Below are 26,804 nucleotides of genomic sequence, written 5' to 3' on the forward strand. Positions count from 1 at the left end.
TAATTATATAAGTGATAACACATTGTATGAAATACAATGTAAGAACCAAATTTCTATCAATTGGCTCTCTAAAGAATCAGTGATTTCCTTAGTCAGGTTATGATGAAAAGAAATGTCCCTTTGGTGGTTAAAAACATATCTACTTCTTTAGGCATCTCAGCCCTACCATGCTTTATTACACACAAATCATATTTTGTGTTGAACACTATCATTCCACACATCTGTTGAAATATTTTCTATGTTTCATTATAGACTTTGAATCAGATAATTTAAATGTCTGTGAATTTGCAATCTCTCAGCAACTTCCTGAAATTCAGACTTGACTATAGAATCTTCATCACATGTATTTCTATAGTTTTTATTATAATTATTTGTCTTTGGAAAGAACTTAGTAAGTTTTCCCTTCCTCAGTACATGTACTACAATGCTGTCTACTTCAGATGACTTATTTCTAATGGGTTGGGCTGGTGAGAATGAGGCTGTCTTTACTCTGTAGTTAGTGACATTTCAAGTGATGAGACCTACTTATAGCCCTGGCTGTTGGTAGCAGACATTTTTAGTATGATCTCAGAAAAGTTCATCTTCACTATCAAAGTCATTGATTCTATGACACTTCCTTTAAAACAATCAAAGATTGTCCGGGCTGTGAAAGCTTATGATCTTAGCCTTTATATTCTTTTGTTATTCATTGGCTGCACATTCTCAAGTAGTAAAAGATTGGAAACCTATATTCTATCTGGTTGTGGAACAGGAGATGACGGACAGAAATTGTATAGGAGGTGCTGATATATATCAATGGATGTGGGTTGAGTCTAGGGTCTGTGTGGAACAGGTCGGGGCAGAGATGTGTCCCTTAGTAGCAAAGGCCAGGAGAAGGTTCATGTTCCCCCTCAAATGTTGGTGACTCCATGGCCCATAGGACTGATGCATATTAGGAAGAGTAAAGTCCTTATATGTCCATAGGTCACAGTGACTATCCCTTTGCCTGCTGATGGATAGAAGCATCTATGTTAGGGACATAAGAAGCAACACTGTTTTAACCAAGTTAACTTGTCAAGCATTATATTTATATTCTAAGACTCTGTTCTTGAAATTTTTTTCTTAAAATAAATCCCTGTGATCTATGAGTCATAAGATTGTGCACAAACTCTGGGGGTAGGCAGGCCTGGTTCAAAACCAATTTAGTCTCAAGCTGTGAGACCTTGGACAAGTTACTGAGGATCCTTATATCCATCTTTCCATCTGCATAGCAGGGACAATAATAGTCCCGAATTCCTAGGGCTGTTGGAAGATGACTCATGTATAGGAGAGTGCCTTAAACATAGGTGATTAAAGGTACATCCTCATTTCATTGCTCTTTGCTTTATTGTTCTTTGCAGATATTGCACTTTACAAATTGAAGGTTTGTGGCATTGTCTGTTGGCACTGTTTTCCCCACAGCATTTGCTCATTCTGTGTCTCTGTGTTACATTTTGGCAATTCTCACAATATTTCAAGCTCTTTTATTAATATTATGTTTATTATTGTGATCTGTGATCAGTTAACAGCCATCAACATGGAAGCAAGACCCTTCAGTAGCAAAAAATTATGATTCACTAAAAGCTCAGGTGATTTTTAGCATATTTTTAACAATGAAGTATTTTTTAATTAAGTTATATACATTTTTGACATACTGTGATTTAATATACTGCAGTACAGTGTAAACATAACTTTTATATATAATAGGAAACCAAAACTTGATTGACTCACTTTATTTTGATATTTGCTTTATTTTGGTGATTTGAAACTGAACTTGAAATATCCCCAAAGTATGCATAATTTTATTATCACTGTCATTATTATTACGAGTAATTCAATCCATGCATTGTGCCAACTTCTTAATGGAAGTATCCAGAGTCATCAATCCCCAGTTCAAATGTCAGCCATGTAGCATAGTACAAAGAGGCAGATCATTGTGAAAGTGAAACATTTGGAATTGGCTCTTTCAGTCAATTTACTACCAGTCAATTTAATACCAGAAATGTGTTTTCTCATTTGTAAAATGGGTAATCAGACTGTACTGCATATTCACGAGGACTAACCTATTACTTGAGGAATAAATATATTTTGTATGAATGTAAAAGACTGATAATTTAGATGTTACTTCCATGATGTATCCTGACAGTTTGGTGCACAGTAAAGTAGGGTTTGCTGAAATACGGACATTTTTATAGCAACTTTTATCATTTTTAAAAAGTGTATTTAAAATGAATTCCCTGGACATATACTGGTAAAGAGTGAGGTCACCATGCCAGGTCTCAGGATGATGCCAGGGCTGGTGCAGGGCCATGCACCGGGAGCTGCAGGGTGAAATCCGCTTATAGCCATGTTTGCCTACATATGCAGTGCAGCCAACATAAAAATAATGGGAGATTCTACACAAATGTGTGGATTTTTCTACTTTCCTCAAACCAACTGGTCAAGTTATTTTCCTGACAACAGGTGTACAAGGAAATTGTTCTCACTATCTCCATGGTTACCACCCAAGTCACTGGGCTCTCATCTGGATTAGTGTAGTATCCTCCAAATTATCCCTCCCCCTGTGTTCTCACCTTCCAACTCCCATCATTAACTGGGAACTTAGTTCATACCATGTTACTCTTTTGTTCAAAACAGCAGAAAGTTTAACAATCACCTTTGTAAGAAAAGAAGGAAAAGCCTCAGTTTGTGGCATTTGCTGATTCCCCCATGTAAATATTTCCACTGTGGCCAATTTCAAGCTACCAAAATGAAGTCACCTTGGAGGTGGAAAGGCATGTGTACAGGAGGCTCTGTCAAGCCAGGATGCCCCGGTTCCGGCGTACAAGTAAAAAACTTAATGACTTCTCAAGCCACTCAAAGCACAGTCCTTGCAAGGACTAGGAATCAAGCCCACATTTTCAGTCACCTCTTTCATCTCATTTCCATTCTACTCTGTTCTTGCTAGTTTCATTCTTTTATTACTCAGTTACTTACTTTGTAAAATGGGGATTTGTTTGTAGCCACACATCATATGAAATGTCTGACAGCCTTCAGTACTCTTAAGAAGAAAAATATTTTATTAATCAAGTAGTGGGAACACTCGCAGTTCCCCAATGGGAAGGAATGTGACACATAGATCACTGAATTTCATTGAGCTAGACAAACTACTCAATGACTGTGTTTCCCCACAAAACTGGATGTGAGCCAAAGTTTCTGTCACCTGATTTACTGTCAAGAGTCTCTTTATCTATGCAGAGAACTGGGAAGTATTAGCTTGAGTTTGAGGGTGACTTCAAAAGGGAAGAATGAATCAGTTGCCCTGATACATTTAGTCTCATCAAATCCTGTCCATTGTGTAGGTTCAGTCACTAATGCTTGACTCTGAGGTGACCAGTTCTGCTGAATTCACCTTCTTGTCCCAACCAGCCATTCGTTTCTGCTCCATAGCCTGCCTGTGGCTTTTGAAAGAAGGTACTAGATATCAAGATATGAAATTTCATTCCTTCCAGAAAACTGGGCCCGACAGAGGGTAAGGACAGTTTGAAAAAAATGATTTGCAAATAAGTGTTCCACATGTATTTGTCAAGGTATGATTTGTTCTTCTGTGCTTTTTTTTCTGAACTTGGTGGTATTGTCTAGGGAAATGTTATTTACTATTCCTGTCAATGATGTTTTAGGGGTTAAGGTAGAATGGGAAGAAGAGATGGACTAGATTGATTTCTGCTCATAGAGGTCATGTATACAATGTGATTGCATTTTTATTCCCATCATTATGGGATGGTCTTGTCTGCCTGGATTTTACAAAAATGTTCAATGTAAGACAAGAGAAAACCATGAAACTTGTTTATGTCTGTGTTTCTTTTTCTATTATTAGTAAAAACTAATAATACAAATCTGAAACAATGCATTAACTTTATGAAAACTCCAAATTTGGCCAAAAAATTAAAAATACTTATGCTTATCGTGCATAATTAAATTAATAGTGCTCATGTAACTCATTTATTGCATAAAATTTACACACATACTTATTTTTCTGTTTCATAAAAAGTATTCATAGATCAGTTTTTCTGTTGAAACAGTTTTCTAATGTTCAGGACTATACCAGGGTCTGTAATAGTTTAAAAGAAACATAAGAAATAACATTCATACCCCACTGCAAACAATTTTACTTTATTTGGGAACAAAAAATTAAAATTATGAAATGAATTAGTAAAAATATCTGTTCTATTTGCACTTATGTGGTTTTAGGAATTAGAAAAGTTTATAGAAATCAACTACCAGTGAGAGCAGGTTGATCCCTGTTGGAGGGTGAATTGATGCTGGATTTCAAAGTGCAGGTAGAATTTGAAGAAATGGAAAAATACTTTCTACAGAAGAATGAAGAAAGTTCTCCTCATCTGAAGAAAGTTCTCCCTCTTTCTTTCTTTTACATCACTCTATTTTTTTTCATTGTTTCAGTTTTAAAACCTGTCTCCACTCCTTGACTCTAAGTTTTGGGAAGATAAATATCTTGATCTCTGTTGAATGACTGGACCTAGCATCTTACTTAGCACAGATAAGTCTTCAATAATTACAGATTTAATTAATTGAATATGTCTTAATTAATCAGTATCTGTGTTTTTTATGGAGATCATCAGCAGAGAATGGGATATTGGTGAATTTAGTAGCAGAAAATGTAATTAAATATGTGTGATGTCACATTATAAAATATTTTAAAATCAATTGCTTTTGTGGGCATTTGAACAAGGGAGTGTTCCCTTAAGTGGATCTTCAGTAGACTCATGTAGTAATACTATGACAGAAAGACGAGAGGCTAGGAAAGCTACTGACCAAATCTGGTTTGTTGCTTGAGGTCATCTGTGCATGTGATGATGACAGCCTCTCCTTCTATTATCCTGAATTTCCAGACCACGACCTTGCGTTTGACACAGCCATGCTCATCACATTAACACTGCATACAAGGACAAGGGTGTTGATGGTATTTGAAGGGATTTATAACATAGACTGATCATAAAACTTAAGCTACACACAGAAAGACAAGATGCACAGCAATTGAGGAGGAACACAGAGAAGATTGCAAGACCAATGGATAGGATGTTGCAAAAAATTTCAGAGGAGACTTAAGGTTAAGCAAACAGAGGTAGAGAGCTGGAAAGATAAATATCAGTTTTCAATGATACAAATGCTTAAGATTTAGGTTATGGAGGGAATGAAGTTATTGGTAATCAAAAGGTCCAGGTTCTGATCATGAAGGCAGGAACTGAGATAGGCAAATAAAGATCTCTTTGTGATGATTTCAAGAAAGGGAGTGGTCGGGAAATGTATGTATATTTAACTCTGGTTCTTATGTAGTATTCCTATCTTAACTGAAAAGTTACAATTTTCCATGCTTCATTTTTTAAAACTACATGAGTTTCATGAAAAGCTCTTTTGGTGACTCAAATCTGGATTCAAACCTATATTTTCCAAGGCTTGCAAATTCTTTAACAGAAGATTGAAACAGATGCCCACAAAAGACAATTATAAATGGGAGGGGACCCCAACTTTTGCCAAAGAACAATTAAGTAAATTGTCCTCCTTAGGTTGAACCATTCTTCAGTAAATAAGAAGCTCCCTTTTCAAAGAGGCAGCCCTGCAGTTGCATTTCTGTGATCCCTTTACCTGTGCATGAGAATGGTTTGTTCTAACAAGAAAGATCTTAAATTGAAATATGCTCTTCATTAAACTGTAAACCCTAAGGGGTGTATATCTTTCACTATTGCACTGCACAGGTTCACAATGCTGTCACATGCAACAAATAACAGATTATAAATATTATAATGAGGCCAACAAAGATACTGCTTTCATTATAATAGGAACATTGCTTGTTTTTATTTTAAGATGCACTGTAGGTATTAAAACTGTTGCTAATATGTTGTGGTAATAGCTTCTAATTTGTTATGAATAAAGATGTGTAGGAGAGGGTGAGGTTTGATCAAAGGCAAATTTTAACACCAGACTCTGAAGCCCCTAAGGGCTGCACCATAAAGCAAATAATCCAAGTACATGCATTGACACAGAGCATTAGATTCAATTATTTTGTATGAAGAAAACCAATCAGAGAAAGTGAGCTGTTCCAGGAAAGTCATTCTAGAAAAATAGGGAGCTAGGCTTCTGGCCTCTGCACAGGCAGTCAATGGCATCTATAATTCAATCTATCATGTTATTTCATTTGGGTGCATTAAGCTGATGCATAACCTGTTGTGCATACAGATAGCACATTGGCCACTCCATTTAGAAGAACTAATGCATCTATGAATGAGTATTCGGTTCTTAAGTAGTATCTCTAGCGATTCATATTTACATGTCATTCTGGTTATGTGGATGAGGGATGAAAAGTTGGTCTTTAGAACTGTGGGTATTTGTTTGTTGTTTCTTCTTCTTCTTCTTCTTCTTTTTTTTTTCAATAAACTTTAAAAATACCAAAGGGTGCAGTTCTCAGCTTTACCAGTTTGCCAAGGTAGTGTGTTCAATAAAAAATTTTTTTTTTCATTGTTGTTAAACAGAAAAAACACGTCATGAATATAACCTTTTTTTACATTCTCATTTTAACCCACAAATATCCTTAGGGATCGTTGGGTTATGTGTTACCACTCCACTTGATAAATAAATGGATCTATTTGGAAATGAATTCTCCACTGGTCACGTGATTTAGGAGCAGAATCTCCGAAGTAGGGTGGATAAAAGGTGTGGGTGCAGAATGTGTGTATGTGTAATATTTATAGTCTTTTCTGTAGATGCACAGATTATAGATTTTTTCCCACTTTGCAGGTGCTTCCTGGAAAAAAAGTGGGCTAATTAGCTAATTGTGGATCTCGAGCTCAGTTCTCTTTAGACACTGGGGATTTCTGGATGACGTGTACTTATTCTTTGTTTTACTTTATTTCTTCACTTCCATCCAAACTAAACTTCTATTTTAAATAAGCTTCATCTGCCAAATTTATTTTAGCGAAGCAAACTTTTCTAGACAGTTGTAACCCTATAATTTAATATATACCTAGAAATAATAAGGTAGAATAACTATGTATCCCTTTGAATTAATGTCTAAATTTGATTTAAATTTCTGAACACGTACATGCTACTTTTTATGCTCAAAGAAGTATACTAGGCATGGGAGATAAAGGAATGTACAAAATATAAAATCTATCCTCAAAAATTTTAAATCTTATGTTTATATATAGTAGCTATAATATAAGGCAGAAAGTAAAAAATAAAATAAAATATATTCAAGCTAGTGAAGAGAGACTGTATTGATGAAAGATTCAGGAAGGAAGTGGAAATCAATTTAGGCCCAGGTGAACTTGAAATGTTTTATTTATTTATTTATTTGGAGGTGTAATTTGAAGAGGAAATTTGTCGTATTGGGACAGAACTATGTGAGTGGTAATATGACAAGACTGGAAAGGAGGTTGGGTCAGGTCATGCAAAGCTTCAGTTGCTTTACAGAGGAACTGGGTAATTATTATGGGTAATCCTGAAGATTCTAAAGGGAAATAAAATAATCTTATTCCCTTTTTAGGACTATTTTTTTCAGGTTAATGATTAGTGCAAGGGGAAATTAAGATAGAGACTCTAAGTGAGGTATCATCTAGTAGTCAAGACCAAAAAAAAGTAACAAAAGGTTTGTACATGACTTGAAAAATAGAAGACAGATTTGAGATCCAGGGAGATGAGGGAGGATTTGTTGACCAGCTGAATATGTGTACCTAGGAATAATATAAGTGTCAAGTTAACTTGGAAGATTTTGGCCTCTGTGGGTGAGATAATGAGGATGCTCTTGAAGACAGTTACAATAGAGGGAACAGGGAGATGATGCTGAGTTTGTTTTGAAACATATTAACCTTGAGTGTCAAAGTAACATCCATTTGAAACTATCCACCATTTTGTTGGAAGGACAAATATATGCCTCAGGATGCAGAAACAGTGGAATATTAGCTTAAGAAATCATGTAAATAACATAAAGCTGTGAAGTCTTAAAATTTCATATATGTCTAGGACAGTGGTCAACAAACTGCGGCTGGCGAGCCACATGCGGCTCTTTGGCCTCTTGAGTGTGGCTCTTCCTAAGCCTTAGGAGTACCCTAATTAAGTTAATAACAATGTACCTACCTATATAGTTTATGTTTAAAAAATTTGGCTCTCAAAAGAAATTTCAATCATTGTACTGTTGATATTTGGCTCTGTTAACTAATGAGTTTGCCGACCACTGGTCTAGGACAAGTACAGAGAAAAGAGAATAGTGGAAACCGAACCCTGGCCTATCCTGAAGCATGAAGGGCAAGAAGATAAGTCAGTAAAGATGCCAAGTCGGAACAATCAAATAGATGGAAAATAAGAGAAGACAATGTCATGGAAGCCAAGGAAAATGGGTCATCTCAGCAAGAAGCTGTGGTTTAAAAAAGACCAAGAGGCATCTAAACAGAGAAAAACCCCCCAAATCTCCTAGGTTATGGAATTAGCAAGGAGAAGTGACTTTAAAAAATAACATTTTAGTTGAGTCTTTGATGGTAGAAATCAGAATACTACAGATAGAGGATGTGATTTGTGGACCAGTCACAGTGAGACCAGACTTTTGAGAACCCAATGTCTTATTTAAAAAAAATCTCAAGCAGCTAACAATGTTTGGACACACAAGATGTACTCAATAAATATTTGTGAATTAAAGATAAATGACTGATTTAGTAAATGAATGAGAGGGAAGGAAGACTAAAAGGGAAGAAGGAAGGGAGGGAGAGTGAAAGGAAGAGAGAAAGAATGAGAGAGATGGGGCAGGAGTTCACATGTGTATGAGAGAAAGTGTTTCTAAAGACAGAGGTGCCTGAAATGCTTTGCAATGGTTTTGATTGCTGATAAGAATAAGTCAATAGATAATAAAGTGGAACAATAAATATATGTTAAAAAATCATGGTGAAAGAGATTGAGTCAGAAAACTTGAGATTAGCTAGATCATGTGTAAAAACTTCAAAACTGGAGAGGAGAAAAAAGACAAAGGGACCTCTCCTTGGAGAGTGACAATCTTCTCTGTGAAAAAGACCTTGAGGCCCTAGCCAGTTTGGCTCATTGGATAGAGCATCAGCCTGTTGATGAAAGGGTCTCGGGTTTGATTCTAGTCAAGGGCATGTACCTTGATTGCAGGCTCCTCCCCGGCCCCTGCCCTGGTCAGGGCTCCTGCAGGAGGCAACCAATCAATGTATTTCTCTCACTTGGATATTTCTCTCTGTCTTTCCCTCTCTTTTCCACTCTCTGTAAAATCAATGGAAAAATATCCTCAGGTGAGGATTTAAAAAAAGAAAAAGGACCTTGAGGTGCTCTGTTGAAGAACTCAGATTTACCAAAACTGAGGTGTCTTAAAGCATTGAAACAGTCATTATGAGTTGTGTGCCATTTTAAGTATAGCATTATCTTAACTTTTAAGGAGGGTCAACTTAAGTTGCATTCAGATAATTTTAAAACATTATTTAGAAAGACATTGAAGGATTTTTGCTTTGAGATTGGAGATCAAACAGCAGTGTGTTTTAATTCGTTGACAGCTCACCTTTTACAATGATTCTGTAAATGTCTAGGTCTTTCTTAAGTGTATTTTTCCAGTCGCCCTCATACTCTTTAAACTGCAACATATTTCTGGGGCCTGACAAGTAGAGGGGATCAATTCACAGGTGATGCTTGTAGAATGCCCTCAAGGAGGTGCTCTGGTCTGGTGAAACAGAGACCCCTGCAATAGCCCAGAGGAATGGCGCTGGGGTTAGCCTTAAGAAAGCCTTGCTGATCATGGAAATCTTCCTCAAAGAAACCACATCTGAATTAGGTCCTAAAACCTGATTTAATTAAAGGGATGTTTTAATTTTAGTTCAGGCAGCAATAGCAGCATGACTATTGGCTGAGGTCATGATTTATCCTGTGTCCTTAGGCTCATCGCCACACTTGGCATAGCATGTTATATTAGAGGACTCTTAAGGCCAAGGACAAAATGTGCTGCAGATGAGACTTGCTATAGGACTTAAACCTTAAAAAACCTTGAGTGTCACATACAAGTGGGGGTTTTTAGTCTGAGAATGGGAAAAGCTATCAAAGGGCTTTAATTTAGAGAGTGACAAGAGCAAATCTGCATTTACAAGGATAAATCTGGCAGCACTATGGAAAAAGATCAGCTAAGAGGCAATTGCATTAATTTAGCCAAGAACTGATGAGTACCTAAACCAAAGCAGGCCAGTGGAGATGGAGAGGAGGGGATTAAGCTGATTTCTGCATTTAATTTACTAACTCTTATAACAAGAATGAGAATTAAGAGTGCATGAGTATTCACAAAATTTTCCTTTTCCATTATAAATTAAGAAAATGGCAATTGAGTGTGGTGATGGATGGGGGAAAGGGTAGTGGGGACTGGGTGGAGGTGGGCAAAGTGGGGGGGAAATGGGGACATCTATAAGTGTCAACAATAAAAAATAGCAACTAAATTAAAGGGGAACTGGAGCACAATATTATTAAATATCACAATCATTCATCTGGTGCTTTAAAAACCTGAGAGTTATTTCTGAACTCTTTCAATCACATATTTCTTCAAAAGGATCAATAAGTACATGTTGGGTGCCCTCTTTGAGCCAAGCATTGTTCTAGCCTTTGTAAATTCAAGACAAACAAGGTCCCATCAAGTTCTGCTCAAATACTTCGTAATATCTCAGTTTCTCTAGATTTCAACTGTCAGCACACAAATTCTCTTCTCCCTCCTTCTCTCCCTTATCTGATTAAGTCTTACTCATGTTCTGCATCAGCTGGAAAAGCCACTTCCTCCCAGGGGACTTCCCAGAACTTCAGTCTGGTTAGGGCTCCTTTGCATCTGCCCCTTCTTCCTCTGAGTGAACATCTGACCACATGGTGCTGAAGTCATGCTGGTTTAATAACCTGCAATTCCCTGAGGACAAGGACCACTCTACGTTGGTCAATGGCAAAGGGTAGGTACTCATATTTGTGAACAAATAGTGAGTAAATGAATTAAATGCTCCACACAGAGTTGTTTCTTTCACCATAACAATTATACCTTTCAAAAGACAAACCAATTATTTTTTTCTTTAAATTGGCATTAAGTTAACCCTTTCTGTTGAAGAACTTCAAGGCCATAAAAGTTAATGTTCTGTATTTCTAGTTTCTACTTCTGGTTTGAAAAAAAAAAAAAAAAAAAAGGCCACATATGGTTAGCCCAACTCATTTTTAAAACTTGGCATGTTCTCAAAATATATTCAAAACTTATATCATTTTTAAAGACACAAATAAAATATATTTTCCCAAACCTTCCTTTCTTTGGTTGAATTTTTGGAAAAGATCTCCCATGATGTGAACTTCTGTAAACTATATTCTAAGTCGAATCTGAATATCATGATTTGATTTGAATTTTTCATATACTCTCTCTTCTTCAAGCCATAACACTCCAAGGGGTAGAGGAGTCATATTTATGTATAGATATAAGGAATGTTTTAATTTTAGATTCTGAAGTACTATAGATAATAACACATGTTAATCTTAAAAGCACTTGTCATGTTTCAAGTAGAAATAAGTCACTTGAAAATGTTCCACAGAATTTGTTCTGAGCTTAATAAGCATTATATTTCAGTCCTGCCTCTTTAGAACCTCAGAAGTGAATAATAGGACTTTGATAAAGGTTAGAAATACCTCTCAATGCCCCATTCCAATCTCCTCACTTTATTGTTATGACTAAGCATCAAATTAATAGACAGCAATATCCCCTCAAACTCTAGGTGATAAGTACTTTGTAATAAATAATGGCACATTTGTTTTTCAAACATAATTCCCCAGCCATGATTACCCTGAGCCCTAATGTTCATAAAAATCTTGAAATATCATGGGGTTTTGACAGAAATAAGCATGGAATTCATCCAGTCGATTTGCTTAACTCTAGACAATACCCAACTAGTGATTATGGCAGAAAAAATATGTTCCTTTCCCCTTATTTTCCAGCAAGATCTTTCCCCCCTAAATTGGATTTGGAAGTATATTGCCTGGTAATTACTGTGAAAGCTCTCTTACAGAAATAAGCAAAATGCATTTATATTGTTAGAGTATTTTCCTTTAGTAAGTCTCCTAGAGTGGAAACTTACTAAAATGCCTATTTCATAGCTGGAAGATGAAAACTGATACGGAGTTCCCTGGCCAACCAGAAAGGTAGGGAAGGTAAACTAATATTTGTCTAGCCTTTGCTTTTACCAGCCACTTTGCTAGGTGCTTTTGAAAGTTTTTATCTTATTTTAATTTCTTATAACAACCCTGGGAAGTATGCCCTTCATTATAAAAGTATCTGAGGCTCAGAAATGATGTGCCTTTTATCTAAAATTAGATAGCTAGTTAGTGGTGGATTACATATCTCAGATTCTTTCTGAGATACCCAATTTTGGGTAAGAATTAAAATATCCTAGTAAGGAGAAATAATATATTCAATGCTTAAGAGTATCAATGTGCAACTAATGGAATCTGCATTCCCTATCTTTGGGACAGTTTTTTTTTTTTTTCACTCTGTTGTTTTGTTTTCTTTATTCTTTCAATAACAGTTTACCACAGCAGTTAATAAAAAGATGTATAAAGTTTCCATTTTAAACACTTGACCTTAAGATGCCAGAAACATCAATAAGCAGCCAGACAGGAAATTCGTGTCTGAAAAAAAAGCTCAGCGTGATAAGATATTAGGAGCACAAAAGTAGGAAATAGATATCACTGAGGATATGAATTGGTGAAAAGAATGTTTGAGCCTAAGGCAAAAAAATCCACAGATCATGACTTTGAATGAGCAAATGGGGTTCAGAGACGCCATTAAGGGTAATGGTGAGTGAACAATTTGGAAGAAAATGTGAACACAGTTTAATTTTACTGGAGCCAAGTTTCCACATCAAAGTGTACTGCATAAGTAAAATTATGTATATTGGGCAAGTGTACAAAGCAGTTAATTATTTTAATTTATAATGTTAGATTAAAAAAATATATTTTCAAGCAGTTTTTAGTATGATTCATTCATTTCTTGCTCTGGATCATTCCTAGTCCTTACCTAGCCTCAACTGCATTTTCTGATGTCACTTAGCCAAAATATTTATTTAGTAATTGCTGCATTATATTGGTTTCTTTATGACTTTTTCCAATGCAAGTGCCAGTAAGCCCAATTATATTTGGCTTCGACAAAATGGAATTTAGGAGTTGACATACTGAAGGGTCCCAGGATTGGCCTAGCTGAAGGCATTAATAGATCCAGTTCTTGTACAATGACACAGACCTGGTACCACTAGTGTCCCTTCCTGGTAGTGAGAGGCATGCAGTGAGTCTGGGCTTCTATACGATGCATGCTATTCACTGTGTTGGACCGACTTGAATCATTTGCCAGTCCCTACAATAGTCACGGTGGCCACAGGGGTCTAGCGGTTGATTGACTGGGTCTGAGTAACACACCGGACTAAGAGGCAGAAGGTTGGTCTCCACACAGGCATCTTCATTACCAGGAGTAGGGAGAATGACATTTTGGGAAGCACAAATGATTAATGCCCAGGAAATTCTGTAACTGCGCCCTCTATCTGTCTATCTCCAAAATGGACATACTTCCTTTTTTCATTTTTCCTTCATAAAACAAATATGTTTGAGCATGGATAATGTGCTAGTGACTATTGCAGTGAGCAAGAGGACAGGATATCTGCCCTCATGAAGATCAAGGAGAGGTAAACAGCCACTTGTACTCATAAAGGCCCCATGGGGATGGAATGAGTGCAAATGTGATGAATTGTATGATGAGTTTCATATGCCAAAAATCATGGCAGATATAATCAATTATGACTCTTAAAAGTCTCACTTTTGGTTGAGGCATATTGCCTGTCAAGATAGGAAAAGGTATAACCCATTAATCTCTTGGCTCTTACTATGTACAATTTTTCAAAAGAATAGATTGCTTTAGCTGGAAATGACACCTAGAAGAGACGAATGTTGAAGGAGAAAGGGGACAAGTTCTAGAGCAGGAGTCCCTCGGGTGGGGTGGGCTGGAGGCACTCACTGGGCAGAACAGGGTCCCTGACATTTGGCCTAATTTATCTGAAGAGGTGACAAGAAGGGGGCAACACCAAGTATAATCTTTTAAAGTCATAAAAAAGTTTTATGAATAAAGTCTAAATATTTATTTCCTTTCATTCATTACAGTAAAATGCCTAACATGAAAGATTTGAATAGTTAGCAGATGACAGCCATCAACTTGCTCACAGGCAAATTTCACTAACTCCTTTACAGTTGTAGCCTCCATTTTCCTTTCAGATAGTTACCCATTTACTTCACAATTAAATGTGCCTGTTCCCTGATGCCAGATAAGCACTTTTCCTTGAAAAATCAACAGAAAAAATTCCAGGTGGCTTACAAATTTGTAGTTAGAAATACACTGGATTACACATCAATGTCACAGATGGATTTTTGAACTCAGCTTCACAGAATTGTTCCAGAAAAAGCAAATATTCAAGCTAGTAACTACTCCTACATAACCCTTCATTTTATATACAAACTTCCTACTTATGCTTAAAGGAGGATCTGTTATCTATCTATCTGTCTATCATATCTCATCTATCTATCTGTTACAAGCATGTCAAACTCGCGGCCCAGGGGCTACAACAACAAATATTTTTGTGGCCCAGCAAATATAACAATATGTAAGGAACATTTTAATTAAAATGTCATGACTTAATTTTTATAATATCCTATTATTCATAATTATTAATAAAGAACTACAATGTTCGCTAATGACTGATTACAATAATCATGTAGCATTCATTTCCCTTATGAGCCTTACACGCAGGTGCACCTTTTCTCTCCACTAATACTAGCAGCGAATATTTTAGCGGCCGACTGCCACATCCTTAGTCTTGGACTGACTTGTTTGGTGTGCTCAACAGGAAATATTTCACTTTCAGAGAACAAGAAAAATAAGTTTATTTGTGTTACACTTATTAATTTGTGAAGTTATTCAGTGCCTGGTAAGTTAATGTTCAAGAAAAAAATATTAATTTTTATTAAAATGTTCTATTATTTTATGTTAATGATAACTCATTTATTTCAGCCCTTTGTATTCAGAATGTCTCTATTGAAATTAAATGGTAGTAAAAATAAACAAAAATTACTGACAAACATCAAACTTTCCAAGAAAAGTGGGAATTGGAGTATTTTTGCTGTGAAGTAAAAAATAATATAATCTGCTTGATATGTAGTAATGATATTAGTGTACCAAGCTTATACATTGAAAATTGAAGCTTTTTTTTTTTTTTTTGCGGCCCACATAAACTTAAACCTTTTTTATTTGTCCTGTGTTAGCCTTTGAGTTTGACATGCTGAATCTATTATCTATCTATTTGGAATGGGATTCTGTTTTTCTGCAATGGTTCTCAAGGAAAACTCTACTATAAAATATTGTCATGTTTGCTTCAAAATTACACACAGAAGCTACAGCCTCGTCACTTCAAAAGATGACATCTCACCTTGGTAGCTCACCCTTCTCAGGGGTTGTGTTTTCATCTCTAAAGGGAAATAGTTCTCAGGAAGAGAGAGACACAACATTAATGCTGATGGATTTTCAAGATGACAGCAAGACAAATAACAACCTCTGTTGAATAGCAGTGTCAAAGCATTTTTGAAATACTTGTTTTGTAGCTTTCCTTGTCAGTCCTGATCAACAGGTGCTTTGAAAAACTGAAGCAAGTATTGAAAAAAATTAAGAGCAAATATAAGGAACATATTTGCTTAGATGATCAAAATTTTTCCAGTTAAATATAGGATTTTGTTTTGACTCTGCATGCAGTTTTTTGAGGTTACACTTTATGTATACCACACTTTAGAGACATGGTCTTACAATGCATATGACAATTCCATAAACACGATTCAGGAGCATAGGATTTAAAAAATAGCAATTTCAAAGCAAAAATTATTGACTGCATATTATGTCAGACTCTGTGCTAAGTGCTTGGTATATAATATCTCAGGCAAACTTAAGAACAATTCCATGAGGCCAGTCCTACTATTCAACAGATACGGAAATATTCTTAGGGGTCAGTAACTAATGTTGAACAGCTGCTCAATGAGGGAACTGGAGATGGAGCCTACAACTCAATGAATCCAGAACACGATAGCCGGGGTCTGTCCATTAGCCATTAAGTTGTTTGGGTGAAAAGTTTACAAATATTGTACCAATTACTTCTGGGAAAACAGTCTTATTTTGTGTGTTTTATAATAGAAAAACTACTCAACACAACTAGATCTTGCAACATTTTCTACATTGTGTGAGAAAAAGCATACTTGTTTAAATTCAAGATTATGAAACATTTTTATATTTATAACATGAGATGTGTCAGGCTTAATCTAGCTTCAGTGTTAGAGTCTTACTGCAAAAAGACTCTGCAGCCCCCATGCATTTCATTCCAAGCCAAGTATTCCTACAGTGGAGCTGGTTCCTCCCTCCCCAACCACCATTTAAATGCTCAGTCTAAAGCCAGAGAATGTCCTATTTTCAAACACATTTCTTATTTCTAGGGTCTCCAGTTTGTTTTTAGGCTTTCTGTTACATCTTATTTGGTTTCTGAATACCATGAACTGTATGATTGTTCCCAAGCCTGTCAGTTCATGTCCTCTAGAAAGCAGACACCAAGCTATATGGGGTTAAAAGTGTGAGAGATTTATTGAGGAGGGTGTCTGGGATAGGGAGAATGCAGAAATAGGCAGAACAAGCCTCAGGCCACAATGCAGGGTTGACAGCTATAAAAGAAGAATGGGGTGGAAAATTGATTGGATAGGAAGATCCTCAAAGCAAAGCAAGGTATAGTTATGGGAAAGTCTCAGCCAGCCCAATAGGGGAACTTAGACACAAACATTGTCCATAGAGGACTCCCACACTGGGCAGAAATAGCCAGGTCCCACAGCACAACATGCTCAGCTTTGGCTACAAGCCTTTCAGGGAGAGTGCCTTGACTAAGATACTGCACTAGATTTGAAGACTCTGGTGTTGGTGGCTGTCAGCTAACCCCTATCCTTAGAGAAGTCTCTCCTGATGGAGATCTGATGGCTGCCACAATTTACCTCAAGTTCAGCGGCTGTACCTCTCTTATAGGTTGGGGAACAGCTTTTTCATGGTTTCCAAGAGACTCTTCCTGAGGGGAACCATACAAGGGGACAGCTAGTGTGATAGACTATAGCTCTCATCACTACAATTTATATGGGGGCTGTGGTTGATACTCACTCTCATTCTTTTCTAACACCTCTGCTGGGCTTACTTGGTGGTGAGACTCATTCCTCTTTCATGAGAGGTTGGAACCCCTAGTAACTAAAACCTTCTCAGGTCAGGGTAGCTGCATATGTTTCAAAATCACAATTGGGCAAGAGGCTATCAAGAGGGGTTCCATACATATTTATCTCTGCCCCATCACGTGGCAGCAGCCCTGCCTCCTCCTGCTGACTGGGTCAATGATCTCTTCCACACGGAGACTCATCTTGTTGCCTGCTGGCCACTATACAAAGGAAGTTCAAACTGCCCAGGAGGCAGCGATAGCTGGTTGTTCAATGGGACCCTTGCTGTATCTTCTAGAAAGTGTGTGATTCATTTGGAGACAAGGACCTCTAACCCTGTAGAGCTGAGACCTATGGGGACAAGAAGTACAAAGTCCCCTGATGAGTCATTGGTTGTCAGTTAACCTCATTCCTCAACTGCTGTACTGGTATTTGGTCTCCTACCTGTAAGAGGATCATGCAACCCCACATATTGTCATGTAACCTGCAGTGCTTTCCTGTTGTAGGAGAATATATCCCCACCCATTGACATCAAGCTTAGAGGTAAGATTCCTTTTAGCCAATGAAATGTGAGTGAAAAGAGATATTTGACGTTTGAGCAGAAGCTTTAAGAGACACTGTGTAGTTCAGTGAGTCCTTTTTCTCTCTCTGCCCCAGAAGCAGATCCCATATGGCACATCCTGGCTCAGTTTCTCTCCATGGACTGAGGTCTGCTTTCTTTTACAGCATAGGTGGAGAAGGAGGACGAAGCCACGAAGGAAGTTACGCCGGCAAACATTTCCGCATGGGATTCATGACGATGCCTGCTCCTCAGGACCGACTTCCCCATCCTTGCTCCAGCGGCTTCTCCGTGAGGTCACAGTCCCTGCACTCGGTGGGGGGCACAGATGATGACCGCAGCTGTGGCTCCCGAAGACAACCACCCCCCAAGCCCAAGCGAGACCCGAGCACCAAGCTGAGCACCTCATCGGAGACAGTCAACAGCGCAGCCACCAGTAAGAGCGGGAAAGCCCCCGAGCGCTCCGAAGGTAACACACCCCTCACCCACTTCACCTAGAAAAAGATTTCAGGCAACAGGTCACTGATGAGCATCTGCCTTCCTCCCTGGTCCATCTCCCTCAGGTCCCAGAAAAGAAGAATTGAGGGGAGATGGGGGGGGGCGGGCTATTTATTGATATGATGTCAAAAGACAAACAGATAAGGATATTTGATTTATTGGAAAGGGAAGGCAATATGTGTGTTCTTACCCCTTTAAAGCTTTGCGTTATTAGGAAATTATTTTCCCTAGAAATATACATGATATTTATAGTGTCTTGAGTTTAGAAGTATTATTGATATGACTAAAGAACTACTATGTATGTGGTTGTTAGGATAAACTTATAATGCAGAAAAATATAAAGAAGAAAAAAATGTAGTTGTTTTTAAAAATAATTAATTTTTACATTTTGGTGTTCTTCCTTCCAGTGAATGTGTGTGTGTGTGTGTGTGTGTGTGTGTGTGTACACAAATTTCCATGTCTATATTTTTCCTGATGATGAAACACATAGATCAAATATATCTCAGTCTCCTATCTGCTTTATGAATATAAATTAGGTCAGGCTACCCCCAGATCTGTTCAACTCTTTAGTCCTCACTTGAGTTAGCAATTCTTGGTTTTCCTGAGAGTCCCTTGGTGGAGGAGTGGTCTCTAGTGTGCTTAGATGGAAGCCCATTTAGATTTTTGTATATAAGTTGTGGAAAACACTTTAAGGTTCCCAGTACTGCCAGCGGCCAGCTTGAGAGCATGGCTATACGAGGCCCTGTAGCCTTTCTCCCACCCTGTTTGTCCCTGACATTGTCCACAGCATCCCCCAGCACACCGGGTTTCACAGTGGTTTGCTGCAGAGTGGAAGCCAGGTGGTCCTTTCCTCAACTGGGCAGATTTCTTTGTCACCTAGGCTCCCCAGTCCCTCATGGAATCTCCCTCTTTTTCTGGCCTAATCTTTCCACAGAAGCTCAAATCTAGTCCATGAGATGGGGTGCCCATTAGGCATATGCTATATTTTCCATTACTCTCATCTCCCCTTATTGGTGCCCAAGTGCCTGTTTAACCAAAAAACCAAAGCTTTAGTGCATACTGAAAAATATGAATAAATGCCTAGAGATAAAGCTAACCCCTCCATTCTACTTAGAAAATCTCCACTTATGCTCAGTGTTTCCTATTACCCAAATATGCAAAACTATATCATGACTAGGTTTATGTGTGCGAGAGTACAGATAACATGTATGTGTATTTACAACATTGAAATCATTGTGAATAGAGTTGTGTGCTTGTATTTTCACTTACTCTTTTGTGACTATTTTTCATGGCATTCAGTTTGTTAAGAAACACCATTTTTAAGAAGAGAGGTATATATCATAGTATTTTATTTAATCATCACCTCCTTGATGAATACTTATTTGGTTTCAGTTTGGTTTGCTAGGATGAAAATCACAGCAAAGATTGTGTATGTCTGTGTATCTATGTAACCCACCCCCCCTGCCCTGAGTGCACAAATTTTTGTGCACTGGGCCTCCAGTTCAAGAATAAAAGGGAATAAAAAGTCAGCCAAAGGGGAGTGAAGAGATGAAACAGACAAGGAAAACAGCCAGTAAGGAGCTGTTATCAAGCAGTATAAGCTCCAGAAACATTCCTGGAATCAGTGTCAAATATACACTTCAGAATAGACCCCTCAGGGCAGGGTATTCTTAGTAAAAACAAGCTGAGAATCATAATGATTTTCCCCTAGAAGAAACATTTGAGTCCCGATTCAATTGTCTTAAAAAATAGTGCTGATTACCATTCATTTGGGATGCACTCCGGTAAATAATTCCTGAGATAGAGAAGCTCCTAAGTCTTTCAGGTCTCTTCAGCATCTAAGGACCTAGGGTTCCAAATAACTAGTTATCAAACAGAACAGTGGCTCCATTACCCTCATTTCTTCAGAGGACACAATGACAGCAGCAGCAAAGACTTACCAGTAAGTTAGATTTAGAAAACTACTGGGTGGGCAGTGAGGTTTATTAAATGCTAGGCCCAACTTCAACAACTGTCTTCAAACAGAGCTCTAAACATGGGCTGAAGAGCCTTCAGCTGTACTGTGTCTTTAAGGATACTCAGTGGACCAGATGGACTGTTGGAATCTGGTGCAGAAAAGGTCTATTTCTATTGAAGAGTGATTCTCAATGCAAATTTCACCTTCTCTTCAGAACACTTAATAAGAAGGAAATTGCAAAACTGGATACGTTCAGTCTCTTCTTTCAAGTCATGGCTTTTGTAACAACAGAAATTAAGGCTCAGTTCAGAGATGGGAAAAAAGTCCTGAGTCCAAATGGATGCATTCATATGTGTGTACTCAAAGCCAAAATTATATAAATATGTAGATTGTTCTTTTATGAATTCTTAGTTCTTTATAATCACAAGTTAACTGGAGTTCATTACAGAGCATATGTTTTCTTTACAATTTTTCTGGCTATCAAAATTATAAAAAAGATAAAAAGTGACTTTTACAAATCTTAGTCTGTCTTTTCTTTTTACCTTAAATGTCAGCAAAGTCAAAATATTGATTCAGTGGCATTAGAATGATTTCCATGGTTACCGGCTTCTATTTAAGTAAGGGATTATGACTTCCCTGTGGATAAAAGTTAAAAAGAAATGGACTTGTAGCAAAACAGCTTTTCAGAGTAAGAAATAAAATGGTGTAATGAGCACAAGCAAAATAAAAATCACATACCAAGAAAGGTATAATTTAGTTTTTAAAAAATGTAATCTTGCCACATTAAAAATAAACATTTACAACTCTATTTTAGGAATCTTTACAATAATATCTTTTGAAATTATATGTAATACAGTAGAGAAGATAAACTGGTCATGATTGCCCTTTTCCATTGCCTCCATGTGGTGCCTGCTTAGTTTTAAGGGTTCCGGTTGTGCCTAGACTGTGATCTGTAGAGCTGTGAGCTGGTGAGGAATATTGATGTTTAAGCTGCCACGTTGTGACAACTTGTTAAGGAGGAGTGGGGAAGTAATCCATCTTACCAAGTTGTTAGGCAGAATCCATGGGGTAAAATACATGAGCAAAATAATAAATAAAAAGTGAACAGAATGATGGACCCCCCAAAAAAGGCTGACCATTAGGCCTTTCCAGAATCTGCTTAGCACTTTCTGAATTTGTTTGGATCTTTTCCTGAAAGTGTCCTTCCTTTCTCGTCAAGGTTTTTTGTTCTTTCAAAGGGCTCATCATTCGTTTTTCGGGTGGCTATTTGAATGGCTCATGTAGATGACTACGTGTCTGCTCTGGGTCTTTTTTCACATCCCAAGTGGCAATTGTATTTCCCCGGATGTGCTCAAGAAGTGCGCAAAGCCCCATTCAGCACGGCGCTAATAAAACACAAGGAGAGTGGAAAACAAGCTGGGCCAGTCTTCATTGTTTGGGCATTTGGTAGTGTCCTAGTGTGCATTCTTGTTTGTTTTATGGGAAAGGTAGGCGATTATCATCGAAGGCCCACATTCCTGGGTTTCTCTTTCCAGGTTGACAGAATCAGAAGCCGCCAGGCTTCCTAGAGTCAAAGCCATCTGTCAAACCAGGCGCTGCTCAGATGGAGACAGAGTTGCACATCTACACTGTATGATCTTTTTCTAAATGTACCCTGAGGCCCATGAATGAAACAGTTTGTAAGTCAAATCATGATGCAACACATCTCCCAGACCTTGCCATGGTTGTTGGTTCTAGTCCAAAAACTACCCTGCCTCATTACTGGCTTCTATTAAGTGACTGGGTTTGACCTCACTTGTCTTAGTGTTTAAATTCACAAGAGGATTTTTGTCCAAGTTGTTGTCTCAGATGGATATTTCCATGAAAAACCAATAAACCCAAATTTCCTGAGCGTCTATTGTGATCAAGGCATTGATTTGGATGGTGTTCAATTGCTGTGCAACAAATTGACACAAATGTAGTCCCTTAAAATACCCCATTTTTATTATCTCACAGTTTCTGTGAGTGAAGAGTCTTCCTAGGGCTGCCCAAGGCTGTGGTCCAAGTGCTGGCTGAGGCTGGGTCAGGGTCTTTCCCATGCTCACCTACTTGTTGGCAGGATTCATGTCCCTGAGGTTGTGGAATACATGACAGCTTGCTTCTTCAAGGACAAAAGGAGAGAGACTCTTTCCCTTGGCTTTGCTCCCTCCAGGGAAGGCCTGGATCTTCTTTGAAATAACTTGTCCCGGATAACCTGCCTTTTGGTGAGCTCAGAGTCAACAGATTAGGAAACTTAATTATAACTGGAAAATCCCTTCACCTTTTTTCCATAGTCTGTAACTTAATCACAGGAGAAAAATACCATCATATTCACAGTTCTACTTGCACTCAAGGAAAGAGATTTATAAAAGTCCCAGAGGGCGGGACTCTAGTGGACCAGCTTCAAAATCTGCCTACTCAGATACAAAGGAGATGTATATATTGCTTTCCTGGAAACTATTCAACTATGTGATTGAATATTTCAGAAGCCAATTGGTGGAAAGTAAATTAGCAATGCAAGAAATATACTATAATTCAATAGAATAATATAAATATCACAAGCCAATCTAAATAATAGGTAAGCAAATAGGGCAATCTATAACTCCCCTCTCTAGTTCTCTCTTTGACTTTTCTTTTTCCCAACTAATTGAAGTTACTCCTGCTGCAAAATGCCTGGATTATTTTATTGAGTTGAAAGTGGGAATTTTGTTTGTTTGTTTCAGCTTACCTATGAGACATGAGAAAATACATTCTTTAGTCCAGCAGCCATATGCCAAAGAACTTCTAGAATGTAAAGATTCAAGTAAAATATTGACATCAAAATGGTGCAAATATTTAAAATTATAGGATAGATAAATAAATGTCTGTCTATTTGATACTTGCTGTGAACATTCCTAGTTTGTGGTTCTCTTGTGGACCTAGTGGGCTAGCTTGGCCCAACACAGTTTCTGTTCCCTAAAACACCTGGTGGATGTGGGCTAGATAACGTACAGCAGCCCTGACATTGCTATGGTGCTCCCCAGTGCTTTGGCCTGTGGATTTACCCAGAATCCAATGATTGCAGGGATTGGTGATAATAATTTATACTAAGTACCTCTACCTTATGCCTGTTGAGTAGAATTTTGATGACAAATAAAGAGGAGACCACATATTCCCAAGTTATGCAACTTCTGAATTGCAATAGCACATCAACTTCCACTTACAGATAAATGGACATCAGAAAGCATGGGTCTGCAAATGAAGTGAAAATTACTACAGTAACCCTCATTGCAACTTTCCCATGGTCTCTGTTTTTGTCTGGCCCCAAGCTTGGATAGGGATTTATCTATGCAATTTATACTAAAGCACTAAGGAGTAATGTAGTAAATTATTACATTACTAAGATTTTGTAAGGAAAATGGAGGAAATGAGTTGACAGCCTGCTTTTCTTACACATCCTCTTCCTCATTTACTTCTCTACAAAGCCCCTGCCTTTCGTCTATTTCTTTTTACTTCAATCTGGCCCCTAAACATGCTATTTTACAAATGAGTCTTCCAGGAGACTAATTGATACAAAGAGTTAATGCACTTTCAAGCATCTTTAATGCAGAAAGAAGTTCAGGCATTTGGAGAGCTTAGAAGAAAAGCACAGTGATTTATGACCCTCAGAGAGCTAGTGCATCGGCCGTCCATCCATCACCACAGTCCTGGCTTTGTTTACAATACAGTAACCGCTCTGAATGATTTAAAAGATGAGTGGGCTGTCTGCTTGCTCTTAGGTTTGTAAAACCTCATACTGTATTTCTTCCATTGCTTTACATTTCCGAATCCTAGGAGGACACAAATTAATTATGGGTGGTGGCACAGAATACAGTTGACCAGCTGTGATGTGTTATTGGGTAACTTACAGTTTATCTTCATGCTATAAATCAGACAATGTTCAACTTACGCCATTTAATAAGGTTTAAAATCCAAGTTTCTCAATTAAGACAATAGAGAGCTGAGATTTCTTTCCTTAAATGACTTTTGGCAGTTAGCTTTAATCTCTCTTATTTTTCTATATTTCTGAGTTTCCCTAAGCCAACTCTGCCATAGTCCTACCAGCCAGGCATATTCTCCCGGATTAATTCTGTTTTACTATTCTACAGGCATCCAGCTTCTGAGCAGTATTTCACTCTACCTCCTATAAGACTGCATAAAGCCATTTTTTAAGGCAGAGTGACTGCATGTGTACATAAATCTTGCCTTTAATTGACCTCAATGAAGCATACACTTATTGCAGAATGAGTGCTTTCATTTTATGGCCCTGTGTCTGCTCTGACAGCTTTTATAATACATATTGCTTTCTGTGATTTTCCCTCTTAAGTGGGAAGGCAGTGATTTAAGGCAAGCTCTTCTTATTTTTTTTTCTTTTTTTGCTATTAATATTGCTGCTAGAAGAACACAAGTGGGACCCCTTCATTGCTTGTGAGAGTGGGGTTCTAGAGGTGCTGCTCAAGTAAGAATTTTCAGAAGCCCTCATGGAAGGATGAGAGGTGGTAGAAGATTTTATTGGCATGGGGTTACATTCCTGTTTCCAATGTCCTCTTTACCCCAAGCTAGTCCTAAAAGAGGGGCAGCGGGGAGTTCAGCAAAGCCAGAAACAAGGCCAGTGTCCAGAGCTTCTGTTCCATGTTGTGGCAGGGTGAAGTTCAGTATCCAAACTATTTAAAGTCCATTAGTCCATATGTGGAGTCCAGCAGGGACCTGTGCCATGTGGGCACAGGGGAGTGCACCCCCCTGCCACAGGAGAGCCAGGAACCCGGAGTGCCAGAAGGAGGAGAGAGAGAGAGAGAGAGAGAGAGAGAGAGAGAGAGAGAGAGAGAGAACTTCTATTGTTTGGAAGTTTAAATATTTAGGTTTCTCTTGCTTGCAGTGGCCATGTCCATCCTAGCCACTAATTTGTTCCCAGGTATGACTAGCAGGCAGACAGGTAGGCACCATCCCAGTTACTCAGACCTTTACTGGGCAAGCATCTGAACTGTCTTGTCCAGTCCCTTCCCCCATCAATAAGCGGGGACCAGGCTTTGAGAGTGTTCAATGCAGCTTTTTGGCAAAGCTGTAAATGGCATGCCTCTATCTAGTCTTCCCTTTTCTCCTTTCCTGTTAAATAAAACTAGGTTATCCAATGACATCAATAAGTATGCAATTACATTGATTTTATGGAACAGAACATGAGAACACATCACCCTTTGGAAATCTCTGCTTTCTGACAACTTCATCCAATGAGAACAGCTGAAAACTAAGGAGAATATAAAAGAGCTTAGCAGAGCCAAAATCCTTCTTGTACTTCTTAAGGCCCAGTGAATTTTACAGAATATGAATTGCAGGGATTGTTTTTCTTTTAAGTTGCTGGAAAACCACCTTCTATGGTGCTAGTGCAAACTGTTCACAGTAGTTTCTCATCAGAGGTAGTTCACTGCAAGACCACCCTCGGTGGGAGGGTTGCTGAAGGCAGCGGATGGCTTTTGGGGGTTTTAGGAGCCAAGTGCTAGAGAAGCCATCTTCTCTGGACATGAGGAAGCCGCCTGCTCTGCAGGAGCTTGGCTAGTGAGCCGCTGGAGCAGGGAAGTAAAACCCCTTTCCATCCCAGTGCCTCTCCAATCTCCTCTACTGACAAAGCTCAGCGTTGTGCTAGATGACCCAAGAGAAAATATTTAAAGGACCTAGATCCCTTGTCATTAGCAGGATAACAGGATGAATTTAGGGTCAATTGGTAACTTGCACAGACAGTAAGGAGGTGAGGATGTGACTTAGGTGGATATCTTCACATAGAGTGTTCCAAGTGGAGAAAAGAGTTGCTTCAAAGTTCCAAAGGCAGGAAGTGCATAGTAAGGAGGTCTGTGTCAGGGGGCATTGTGGGTATAAAGAACAAGAGGAGGAAATGTGGTCAGGGAGGGCAAAGAAGATGAGAGACCCTGTAGGACCTTTTTTGTAGTCCATCCTAGGGCTTTACATCCTAGGGAGCCATTGTGAGGGGTGGGGAAGAAAGAAGTGACATTATTCATTGTGGTGACTGTGGTGAGGATAACTCAGATAGGTCAGATATAGATTCAGGGAGAACATTCAGGGAGCTACTGCAGTATTTCAGACGTGAGATGATTGCTTACACCAAGGTTGCTCAGATGAAGATAGAAGCGGAATTGGTGAGAAAAAGTCAGAAAAGTATTACCTTTTCAGTTGGAGCAGTTACTCATAATCCCACTTTTAGTCCTTTCTTATGAGATATAGCTATAGTGATATAGATATATAGATATAGACAGATATATATATATAAATATATATATTTAGAATATACATGTCTTATCTGTGAAAACTTATCTGTGAGAAAGGATCCTAGCACCCTTTATAGATTAAAACTCATTAAATGTGTGCTGTTGATTACATTGACTTTTTTATTGCAATCTGGAGAATTATAAG

The 26,804-nt window shown here is 38.2% G+C and overlaps 1 protein-coding gene across 1 annotated transcript in view; it reads left to right on the forward strand.

The window, feature by feature from the left end:
• Nucleotides 1–26,804, forward strand: part of NYAP2 (neuronal tyrosine-phosphorylated phosphoinositide-3-kinase adaptor 2) — a 159,417-nt gene that overhangs the window by 70,068 nt on the left and 62,545 nt on the right. Inside the window, 1 exon segment of the mRNA XM_036319597.1 lies at nucleotides 18,061–18,362. Within this exon segment, the coding sequence (XP_036175490.1) occupies nucleotides 18,061–18,362 (302 nt within the window).

The sequence above is a fragment of the Myotis myotis genome, unplaced genomic scaffold (genome assembly GCF_014108235.1).
Source record: "Myotis myotis isolate mMyoMyo1 unplaced genomic scaffold, mMyoMyo1.p scaffold_m19_p_8, whole genome shotgun sequence".
NCBI classification, from domain to species: Eukaryota; Metazoa; Chordata; class Mammalia; order Chiroptera; family Vespertilionidae; genus Myotis; species Myotis myotis.